This window comes from Phoenix dactylifera, chromosome 11 (genome assembly GCF_051530095.1).
Source record: "Phoenix dactylifera cultivar Ajwa chromosome 11, Ajwa_hap1_PhDact_Kaust_v1.1, whole genome shotgun sequence".
NCBI classification, from domain to species: Eukaryota; Viridiplantae; Streptophyta; class Magnoliopsida; order Arecales; family Arecaceae; genus Phoenix; species Phoenix dactylifera.
In genome coordinates, this window is record NC_143200.1 from 22,545,096 (window position 1) to 22,557,573 (window position 12,478).

The following is a 12,478-nucleotide window of genomic DNA, read 5'->3' on the forward strand; positions in this document are numbered from 1 at the left end:
AAAAAGGGATAGATGGACAAAGAAGGAGAAGCATTATGTTCTTTTTTATTTTATCTTTTTAAAGCAGTGTTAATTGATCTTCTCACTTTCTTGTTTCTATTTTTATGATCGATGCTATTTCAGCATGAAGGAATAAGTCGTTGGTGGATGCAGAGCTTGAAAGGCGAGCATTGCCCTTGCCAAAAAGATTTTTTCCAAGATCTAGAAGATAAATGGTCACCCGCAACTTCAATAACACCCTCAAAGCATCGATGTTATACATGGATGGAAGTTCCTTCGAACCAAAAGGTGGGGGCCTCAAAGTTTAATAATAAGTTCAATAGCAATACTAGAGCTTGTCTTGAATTAGAAATTCGAAATAACAATAAGGTAATTTTGTCATTTTAGATGACATCTAACGACGTTGGTGGTAGACAAGACTCAGGACTGCATTGGATCATTTAGTGAACTTAAATAATATGATTTAAAAAATTTAAACAAAAGGGGAGAAAAGTGAAACTTAGAGAAAAATAAGGAATTGAAAGATAATTTTCTCTAAAATTTTGCATCAAGAAACTAGATAGGCTTTAATTATGCACGAGAGAGGATGGTGCATTAAAGAATTGAGTTGAAACCATCATCATTCATGCAAGGGGAAAGATTTTATGGACGAGAAAAAGATCGTGCCAATATTGAAGTGTCTAGGTAGTTAAGCTCTCAGAGAAGCAGTTATAAAAGATAACTACTGCTGAAATATTTTCTTATAGAGGAAGGAGAGGACAATTAAGGAGGTAGAAGCCCGTAGATCGGTGATTTTGTTTTTTAATTGTATCATTGAAAAAAAAAACTCAAGCATTATTTTCCTGTATGTCAATTCATTAATCATTTGTGATGTTTAGAGGGAACTATGATAGACATGTGCATTGCATAATAATTTCTTTCAATTGAATTCATTATTGTATGAAGCTTGATAGTATATGGCTAGATAATTTATCCTCGCGTATAAAGTATCCAATCTTATATGAAGCCTGATAGTAACGTATAATTGGATCATTCTTACTACAGTTCAAGTTCTGCATTCGCTAGTCATAATCTGCATTGTTGTTGCCGTAATTTCATGGGCTCACACCGCTTTCGCCGTCCCACGTATTCCAACCAATCGGAATCTGCCACGCACCGCAGTGCTCCAATCTCTAGGCTCCGACAAGCCGTCGACCACGCCGAGCCACTAGCGAGAAAGACGGCTGCTCCTGACTTCGATCTCTCAAGGCACGAGAGCGACGGCCGCGGCGAGGGCGACGAAGAGGAGGAGAAAAAGAGGCGGCAGCGGCGATGCATTCTTTCGGCTACCGCGCGAACGCCCTTGTGACGTTCGCTGTCACGATCTTGGCGGCGATGTGCTCTCTCGCCTCCCTCTCCGATAACTTCAACGTCCCCACCCCCACCGCCGACGTCAAGGTATCGTCATCTCCCACCCCGTACCCGGACTGAGGAGAGGTAACGCTTAAAAAAACCATAGAATTCCTGAAACCCTAGAAACTTGGCTTTCTTTTTATCTCAAATGATGATTCGTCTTGACGCAGATATGGATTTGAAGGGATGCTTTGAGAGAAAGGAAAATTTATCGTAGCCTTTTCTTATAATTTTAAGAAAGATTAAACCCATGTCGATGGGAGAAAATATCATCTTCACTTTTTTGAGATATAGCTTTTGCAATGGTAGGATGTTTAAGGCTATCTGATTTAATATGATGTATGTTTAGAAACTTTGATTTTGGCATCAATGAGCTCTTTAAAGGTTAGCCTTTTTATTTTTCTTTAAAAAAAACCTAAAAGTTTGAAGGTAAATTTGTCTTTTCCTTTGGTGGCTAATTTTGAAGTTCACAATACAAATTGGTTTTGGTTAAGAAGCATTTTTACTTTAAGCACTGCTGTATCCTCGTGTTCAATGCTTTTTTTTAATTTATATTTTTTTAATTTACCTTCTTTATTCCTAGAGGTGTTTTGTCTTTTTTACTTTATTTACCATGTATACCTATTTTGCAGGTCTTGAACATAAACTGGTTCCAAAAGCAACCAAACGGAAATGACGAGGTGATTCTCCATTCTTGTAGCACTATCTTATTGCATTTCTGATGCAATAATAGGTTTGCATAATAATTTAATGTTATTTCCCTTCTTTATCTGCCGTCCTTAAAGATATACAGATGAAATTGTCGTAGTGCATTACAGCCATCAATTTTGAGGTCCTTTGGTTCTCTACTTGTTTGCAATTATGTGCTAATGGATCATTCTTGACAACTTTTGCAAATACGATCTTGTTTTATTATCAGTGCCTCCAATTCCCTAGGGTAGACCAAAGTTTCCAACACAGCAAGATCTTCGGTTTTGTCAGTGTTGAGCAGTCACCAATTAGATATATGTAGAATCTCAGCCCTTACTAAACCAATTGATATAATCTGTTATATCCTGAGATATTGGCAGATACAATATCAGCATTTAGAATATTTTTCAAGGATTTATACTTACTTCTTACTACCTTAAGCAAGTTTACTAATTGATAAATCTCAAAATTAATTCACAAAAATCCTTGTTAATATTGATTTTACTGTATTATTTGAGATTTTGATATATTGGTTCCTATATGGAAGATTGACGAACTCTCATGACAAACTGGTGAAAGCCAGTCGGCTGAATTCCTCCCTCCTTCAGTGCGAGAAAAAGTGTTTAGGTTTGACCGATGACTGATAGCGATATCAGCTGAAATCACAGAAATCTCGATTTTTTCCAAAATTTTCCCACCTTCCATCCTAGTTGAGATAAACTGAGATCATAGTTCATGTTGGTATTGGTTAAGGCAGATCACCGATCTCACCTTTTAAAAACCTTAGGGTGGACGTTGGGTATAGTGTCTGTGTTTCCTCCAGGGGGGCAGGGGATTCAACAATCCCCCATCTATCAAAGTGCGCAACCCTATCCACTACATTCTGGTGCTTAAATTTTTACTACTCGAGGTAACTAAGTTAGATCCTAATTATCATAATGATGAAAATCCACAATCAAAACTTAAGGCCTTTTTTTAAAAAGAAAAACTGGGCAGTGATTACAATTTACAAATCCACCAATATTGTGGTGAAGTTATGTTCGTCTGAAATGTGAGTGCAAAAATGAAATTCCCTATTTGGTCATATGAAGTTATATGCTATGTGGATATTTTAGAATGATAGTGTTGCCATATTAGAGGCAATCAAAGGATGAATTGCTGTTATGCACATCATCAGATGCTAGTTGTTAACTGCTAGATAATTGAACTTAGCCATCAGTGATCTGGCTGTAGAGCTTTGTTGTCAGTGTTAGCATCTGTTTACCAACATTGCTAATGCTTATTGTTGACATGTTTAAGTCGCATGCCTTGTAGGTGACATTGGTAGCATAGTCAAGCTAGTGGTCTATGTATCACTTATGATGTTAGGGTCATCAAAAAGGGTGGTAGAGAAAAGGAGAAGGGGATAGATCTGTTAGGTCAAGGTATGAAAAGTGGATTCTAAAGGATACCCTACGCCACTTGTTTGAGTTTCAAAACAGAGCCTAAGTCTCTATGGTGGTTGATTGAAGGAAAGCAACAATCAACACAAGTTTGATAATGGCATACATGTTGATCTCCTATTAGTTGCAATATTCTTTGACTAAAGCCTTCGGCTATATTCTAGCTCATGCTGGAGATGGCTATGATGGAGTGAATGATTTGAAATTGTATTAGAATGGAAGGATTCACATTTAAGAGGACAGAGGGCTCTCATGAATATGTTTCAAGAAAGTTTAAGTTGCCATATTTTTTTACTTTGTAGGATAGGCGCTTTCATTCCTGACTCTTCATACATTGTGTCCTAGGGGATGAGGCAGTCATGGAAGTGCTTTAGTTCTTGTCGTTGGTCTTTTAATTCCAGATGAAGTCTCTAGTTCAGGTCTCTAGCAATCCATATGTTGGAGTGAATAAAGTTGGAGGGTATTCAAATCGTGGCCTTGTTTCAGTTGCTCCAATGAGGGAACAACACATGCCTTTTTGAAGAACATGTGGAGGAGGCTTACAGATGGAAGGCTAGGGAAGATTGACCTGATGTGGAAGCTGAGTCGGTCCATTAACTTATTTTTTTATACATATTTGTCTTCAATTGTTGAACTGAAGAAGGCCATGTTTTGAAACCAACGATGGATTGGTTCTGCTTTTGGTGCCCTGTGCAGGAAATTCATAAGGGATGAGTTGATCTATTTTAAGAGGCGATTGAGAGCCACTTTAAGTGCTTTGATTTGAATTTCGGTTATATGTGGGAGGACATATTTTCTCAAATAAATCGGTAGTTGTTAGGCAGATCTTGCAAGATGGCTTTCCAGATCATGTTGAATTAAAGGCTATATAGGTTCCAAATTAGATATCACATGATTTAAATTATGAGAAACAGGAGCAGGTTTGGGGAAGTAGAACTCTGAAAAAAGAACAGAATAGCAAGTGCCTCGGAAGAGAGTGCAAGAACGATTTTCCTAAGAGATTTTAAAGCTAATGCGGACCGTGGATAAAAGTTTGTTGAGACTAAAACTTTAATCCGCTGCACATCATAATGGGAGGTGATACTCATACATAAGATTGCCTAATGGAAGTTGCCGCAAGCTTATAGACTCGGATCCGAGGATTGTCAGATCTTATGCATGACGATTACCTTGCTATCAGTGTTGGTCTCTTTTTGCACTTATTGAAACATAAGTATTGTTCGATAATTGTCTCCAAATTACTAATATTCATGTATCTGTCTACGTTTTCTATCTTTTTCATCTGCATATTGTATGCAAAGTGATGGCAGGGATGTGAGTGGATGTTAGGGAGAGGGGAATTAATTAGAAGAGCAAAAGAATATCTAGCAAGAAAAGAAGAGAAAAAGAATATTTAGCAAGAAAACATTGATGACAAGGCTCTTTTGAGGGTCAGGGGCTTAGATGCTTTGGTTTAGACATCTAGGTAGCCTTGGTGAGGGAAGAAGGGAACTAAAAGCGCAGCGAAGGAAGATTTACAAAGCAATGAAGGATAACTTCATATTTTAGTTTCGAGAATAGTTGTCATGTTTCCACAGTAAATTTCAAATTTTTTTATCATACATATGTCGTGCTTGCAGAGAATGAAATATTAGCTATATGCAAACTACGAGGTCTTCTTAGATTGGTTTATGAGCACTAGTGAGGCATCAAAGGATGTTAAAGCAATCATTTTAAGAAGTGCTTTGCTTGACTGATATGTATGTGCGTGTGTGTGTAAGTGTGCGTGCAAACATACACATACATTTACATATATATGTATTTATGCACACTCATAAGCCCTTAATATTGGTATTAGGTTGCAATCCTTCTTTACAGATACATCAGAAAAAGGAAGGAGATTCCTTAAACAGCTGCAAGGAAGGTAAAAAATTGAAAATTTGATCTAACCTTCGAGGAGAAACAGTACAACAATGGAAAAAGAATTGCACCATGTATAAATGAATTGGGACAAGGGATTAAAGAGATTAATAGTATGAGGGGCATCATGATATTCATAAGAAGATGCATTTTAGAACACTTGAGTTCAGGGAAAGATAGAAAAGGTGAAAAATCCAGTAGGTTTTACATTTTAAAAGCATATGTTGAGGATGGTTGGACCTGATTTGGAGATCTTTTTGTGGATACAAAATTTAAGGTGTATCTAGTGAAAGGAGATAAGGGATGTGGTGGTTTTGGTTTCCTTATGAGATAGGAGTAGACATTGACAAGGATTAGAGGAGTGTTATTTAGTAAAGAGAGTTCAAATGAAAAGTGGATTGATATTTCAGTGGCTGTTAGCTATTGTGCTTGGTCCTAATGATTTGTAGAGCTGGATCAAATCTTTAGGAAGAGTTGGTTAGGTTAAATCATTGTGGAATTAGTTTGGTGTTTGGGAGGTTTGGGGATTTGATGTCATTTGATCTGCTTTTAGCTGGGAAAAGTTTTGGACTGTAAAATTGAACTTAGTTTTGCTTGTTCTGTCTTTGCTTTCTTAGAAGCAGTCTTGTAAACCTCCTTGTAAACAAGTGCTCTTGGTCTAGCTTTGAAGGTTGCTATGTTGACCAACTTTGTCAAAGGAGTTTAATGATCATTGAGTTGGGAAGAGAGTTAGACAATCATGTAAATGGGGCTTTTGGACCTATCCTTTCACAATATCCGTACTATGTTAGACTTGAATGGAGAGGATTCTGGCTTGTGGTGTTTATGACTTGGATGCTACGGTTTTTGCATCTTAAAATGAAGGGAAAAACTGAGGATTTCTGGGATAAAAATTAGGTCAGGGATGAAGATCCAAGAAAGCAGTGCTTAAGGTTTAGAGGAAGACTCTACGAAGAGTTGGATCTAGTGCTTAATAAATTACATTATTTTTAGAAGGAAGAAATTGCAAGCCTAATAGTGATTAAAGAAACAAAAGTCTTGAAGTGTGTGTAAAAAGCAGTTCAAGAGTGTGGAATTGGCTTGGTAAGAAATTAAGGTCTATCTATCTAATGGGGAAAGGGAGGCTCAGCCTTGGTGCAACAGTAAAGTTGTTCCATTGTGACCTAAGTATTATGAGTTCGAAATATGGAAATTGCCACTCTTCATACAAGGGTAAGGCTGTATACATCTGACCCTCCCCAGACCCTGGCAGAAGTCTCGTGCATTGGGCCGCCCGTTTTTCAATCTAATGGGGAAAGATATATTTTGTTTTATCACATAACAGCAAATGGGAGAACTATCTTCAAGGATGAGGCTGAAGTAGATAGAAGAAGAACTCAGAAGAAAAAGGAAAATCTGGCAGAACTTTGTGGAATTTAAATATTTAGGCCATGTCTGGTTCAGGGTTAGTGAAACAGCTAGGTTAAATGGGTTAGCCATAATTTTTTTGGGAAAGAATGTACGGGGTCAACTAGGTTAGAGCTATTTCACCATCCTGGCAGAGCAACTTTAGCCCATTTAGTCTGGATTAAGTGGGTTATGTAAAGCAAAAGGTGGTTGTTGTCCCCCTTTTACCTCTCCCTTAAAGTGCTGTAAACTGGGAGCAAAAGTGATTGTTTGGCGCGATAAGCCGGTTAAGAAAGGTTATTCTGCATCAACCCCAAATCAAATACAGAACCCAAGAGAGTAGGACAGAAGGTAGATAGTGCTGTGTTGGATACTGGGTGAAAAAAAGAACTCAGCTAAAATGAGAGGAATGATGTTAAAATTGGAAGAAGAATAGGATCAGATGGATTTTCTTAATGTTCTAATAAAAAATTTGACCCGTTCTTGAAGAGGACGCTATGGATTTTCATTGCTGTGATTAAATTTAGAAGGCTCATTGCTATTTTTATTACTAACATTTCAAAGAACAAGGGATTTCAGAAAAACAGATTCAGGCACATTAGTTTACTGAATAGTATTAATAGGTAGTGAAAAATTATATGTTTACAGGATAAGTGAATAAAATTTTGTTTCGCAAGATCTGTTTTATTGAAGGAATATGCATTATAGATAACATTCAAATAAAGTAGGTGTACCACAGCCTGCCGCCAAAAAGCACAGAGCTGGCTTTGCTTGCAGGGTCGCCTAGAGAAAACTTATCATTATGTTCTTATCTGCTATGCGTCAATGAGGTCGGGTTATTAAAACTACTATTGCCTATATGCTTATCAATAGTTTTTGACTGCCTTAGCCAATTTGCTGGATTTCAGTGACAGTCTAGTCAATTTATGCTGTGATGGGGTACTTCTGTGACATGGCCATTGAGGCTAAGTATCAAATAGTGGACCATAATGTTGCAACAGATCCACCCGTTATGTAAATAATTCTGTAGAAATATCCTTAAGGCCATGAGGAGGAATTTGGCCCTTTGATGCCATGAGTTTGAGGAGCAAGTGTTGAATGGTTGCGAACAAGCTTGATTTACTAAACTGGATCAATTATCTAATTTGTATGATTGTAATCGGCCAGTCCCTCAGATCTGGCGGAGGAATACAAGACATGACTGGACTGTTTTATCCAACTTAGAACGCTATATGCAATCATATCAATGATAATAAAGCAGTCCTAAGTTTTCAAAATCAGACAGAAATGTTTTCTAGCACATGTTTGCATGCTGTAGCATTTATTGGCAGACATCTGTATGTTCCCATCCTCATGAGTTCTTGTCTGCACTGATGATTTTGGAATCATCTTCCTTTTGACATTCTAATGAAGTGTCTTTACTCTAGCTGGACCTAATTGTGCACCATCGACGACCTTACACTTTCATGTATATTATAATAATATGAATGTTGCACTATTAAGTTGCAATTGGGGTAAATTTTTCATCCAATATAAACAGGATAGGGCTTGCTGGTTAAAGCTTAGGGTACATACCTATAGTGCTGGTATTGTTAAATACAATTTTGTAGCACTCCTGAAATACAGTTGATAAAATGGTGGAAAGACCATTACTTTTTTATTCTTAATTCTTATTACTTCTTTTTCTCTCTTACCCAGGTCAGCTTGACATTGAACATCTCAGTCGATCTTTCATCTATGTTCACTTGGAACACTAAACAGGTATTTATTGTATAAAATATTTGTAAGTGTGGTGTGATTATACATTGATTTATTCATAAAGTGGATTCAAGTGGTAGTTATTTGTTGTTATCTAGTCATCGACTGTTATATTATTTAATATCATCATTGATAGACATCAAATTTTCTCTCTTGTAGTGGCTTATGATATCTATGCTATGCATTCAGGAGTTCAACACTGATTCAAGCATTATTTTTTGTCTGATATTTTTCTAGTCATGCTATGATGCAGGTATTTGTTTTTGTAGCGGCCGAGTATGAGACCCCGCAAAATGCCTTGAATCAGGTAAGTTTATTATGTATTACTTTATTACTATCAGTAATGCAGAATGATCACTTATTATGAATTTTGTAGAATATGTCTTTTGCTTTTTAATGTATACATCGTAGATCTATGCATATACATCTGCACTCAAATTTAATCATGTGCTTTTCATCACATGGTAGCGTCATACAATATGATTTCTTTTCTCACTAATGGTGCACTGAGTAGATTATGGAGATTATTAAATGGATAAGTGAGTTCTCATGTTGCATGGCATCAACTCTAAATATACAGAGAGAGGACATTATGGTCACATTTTGGTGAATATATTGCATGACATATGACAAAGACACAAAAGCAATATGTAAAGGCTCTATATCAAACTTAATAAAATCTCACTTCCTTTGGGGGTAAAGCATGGTATTTGTATATTGAGAAATTTTGGAGTAACAATGAGAAGTGTCATGTAATGTTGGACTTCATGAATAAGTTTGTAAACTAAATTCCAGAGGGAAGTCAATGCTAGGAGAGTGCATAAATAATATTCTCAATGCTATAAAATGCCCATAGGCCACTCATTAACTTACATACTGCTTAATCGCACCATGTTGATGAGATGATCTTATGACTTGTAGGCATTAGAAAGGAACCTTCCCAGCTAGGAGGGACAGAATGTTTGGTATTGGTGCTTGAAACTCATCAACTTTTTGGCAAATGCAAGAAGCCTCATGATGAACTGAGAGCTCCAAATGGCTATGTTTATTGGAAAATAATGATAACCAATTTGGATAATATTGATTTGGGTATTCTAAGATTCTGAAACAGGTTGGATATGTGTTTTGTTTGAGCTGCATAAGAATCTTAAACTTGTTGATGGTAGGGAACCTGAGATGACTTATCATCTGAACAAGCTTGAAGTTTACATCTGGACATCAGTCAAGCAATGTGCCCAGAGTTTTGATTATTTAATTCATTATTGGCTCTCCTGGCTTGGTTAGTACCAATAGGTGCCAGAACTTTCTAAAAAGAGACTGCTTGATTTGCCACAGGCGGCTTGAAAGAGCCTGTGGTTTATGTCTTTGTTACTGCGAATGCTTTGATGCCAATATATATGTCAAGTATGTACTTATTTGTTATTTCTGATATCCATGCTCTATTAGTTGTCAGCACATAGCTTAGCAGACTACACTTGCTAGAAACTATTTTTCATGCTTTTGTGTTAATGTGACAGGTTTCACTTTGGGATGGAATAATACCATCAAAAGAGCATGCTAAGTTTTGGATTCACACCACAAACAAGTACCGTTTTATTGACCAAGTAAGCCACTTGAGCCTTCCGTGTGGTTACTGATTACTGTAGTTATCACCTTTTTTTCTTGCATCACTGAAGGTTCCTTTTTCCAGTTTCATTGGACATCATCCACAACTAACACATGCATACTTCTGTGTAAATACATGCTTAATTGTGTAATTAAGCATGTTTATCCTGTGATTTATGTCTACTAATTCACAGAAATTCTATAACTCAAAAGCAGAACCAACGCGGGAAAGATTTTATCTTCTGATGAAATCATGTTCTTTTCATGAATCTAAAGTAATCTTAATTACGAAATCAGAGTCCTTCAGATGTTTATGGGATAAGACCATGTCCTCAGGCATCTATCACTTTTTTTTTGGTGGTGTCTATCATTATCTCCGGTCATATGACCATTTGCTATTTTTCCCCTTTACTCATAATCTTTTGCCTTTTTTGGGCGGTAGAATAATCTTTTACTTAGGTCTCTGGTATTTACCCCTCTCTTTTTCTCTGTGTTTTGTGTGTTTGTGTGTCTTTCCAGCTCTTGTCAATAAAATTTTGCGATTGGTTTGTGTAACAATCTAGGACTCTACCCAAAAAGGCTATTCAGGAGGTATTATTTGGGTTTCTTGCTCCTGTATAAGTATTCATAATCTATCCAGCAAATAACCGATGTAGGAAGAAATACACGCCTGCCGCACGGGTCTCTCACATATTTCCCTCGTTTAAGCCCTAACATCTTCGTCAGACTAAGGGTCCAAATTCGTTTAAATCTAATTACAAGCACCACGATCAGCCCGTGGTCAACGTCAATGACCCGTGCTGTAGTGTTCCCTAGTCTACATGAGTCATAGGCTGGGTTCGCTTTGATACCATTTGTAACAATCCAGAATCTCATCCAAAAAGACTAGCCATAATGTATTATTTGAGTTTCTTGATTCTATATAAGTATGCAAGATCTATCCAACAAATAACCGATATAGGACTAAATACACGCTCTCACGAATCCTCACAGTTAGTGCAGGCTTGTAAAGAGACCAAAGAGTATGTGATCTATGTACCGATCTGTCAATATCTTTCTCAAATGTACACATTTTAGCTTTATACAATGATTTGTGCAGGGAAGCAATCTCAGGGGCAAGGACTTCAATTTGACGCTGCACTGGCATGTCATGCCCAAGACCGGAAAGATGTTTGCTGACAAAATAGTTAAGAGTGGATATCACCTCCCTGAGGAGTACAGGTAGAAGGATGTGTTGCTTCCTGCCCCTTTTTTCGGCTAACTTCAAGGGAAAGGCAGATTGGTATGTGACTATGATCGAAATTACCAGAAGTTTCAGCGAGGATAGAGATTGGAATTTAATGAACTTTCGTAATTTAGATCTGGTTTCAGTCTCTTGTATCATCCTTTTACAGCCATACATGAATTGAGGCTGGCAACAATATTTTTGAGTAAAACTAACCATGCTAGGAGTACACAAAAGTGGAATTCCTACCCAACGAGCCTATTACTAGTTTGAATTGAAAATGAAGGGAACATTTCTCTGGCTGCAGGTGGCTCATCCTAGATTGACGAAGAAAAAAAAAAGGAAGGGGGAAAAGCTTTTTCCCCACATATGCAATGAATTTCATGCCATAGCATTTGTCATAGGTATAGCATGCACCAACATGCATTGTATTGTAGCAGAAGGGATTATAGAGTCTACTATTTGAAATTTTGAATATATTCAACTCAATAAACCAATCCCACTTATGCAATTGGGCATCCAGGTATTGCAACCATCCACTTTCCCTCTGTAATCTAGGGATTGCTCTTTGGCTACTTAGCCGTATGTGAACCAGCCAATTCCTTCAGTTGCCTTCTCGAAGACTGCACGTAATCCTCGCCTTCTTGTATATTGAACGAGACGAAATAGAGTGGATTATTTTATAATACAAAAAAAAAAGTAACGTACACCATCACATTGTCTAATTGCGGGCCTTTAGATTGATCATTTGTTCTCCACAAACAATCTTATTAGTTAAAGTGCAGCAGCTGTTAGGAGGCAAATGTTTCAATTTGTTCTCCACAAACAATCTTATTAGTTAAAGTGCAGCAGCTGTAGGATATATATTTTTTAAAAGAATTTGCTTGGATATGCTTATTAATGGCATATGGTAACTACAATTCCTTGTTGCCTCTCCCTTGTGATGTTGCCCTTTCACTTGTCAGATTTTGCAAGTAGAAAAGCCGAGGCCCTTCAGGCTTCAGCTGTGCTGGCTTAGCTTGCAGAGCTAGCTAGGAGTTGGAAGTAAGAGCGGGCAATCAAGTCAGATCGGATACAAGAT

At 37.2% G+C, this 12,478-nt stretch overlaps 1 protein-coding gene across 1 annotated transcript; it reads left to right on the plus strand.

The window, feature by feature from the left end:
* The first annotated feature begins 1,191 nt into the window (after nucleotides 1–1,191).
* Nucleotides 1,192–11,699, plus strand: LOC103706493 (signal peptidase complex subunit 3B-like). Its single transcript, XM_008790607.6, has 6 exons — nucleotides 1,192–1,437; nucleotides 2,025–2,072; nucleotides 8,508–8,570; nucleotides 8,821–8,874; nucleotides 10,085–10,171; nucleotides 11,272–11,699. The coding sequence occupies exons 1-6, from the start codon at nucleotides 1,312–1,314 to the stop codon at nucleotides 11,395–11,397; spliced, it is 504 nt and encodes a 167-aa protein (XP_008788829.4). The 5' UTR covers nucleotides 1,192–1,311; the 3' UTR covers nucleotides 11,398–11,699.
* Nucleotides 11,700–12,478: the final 779 nt, after the last annotated feature.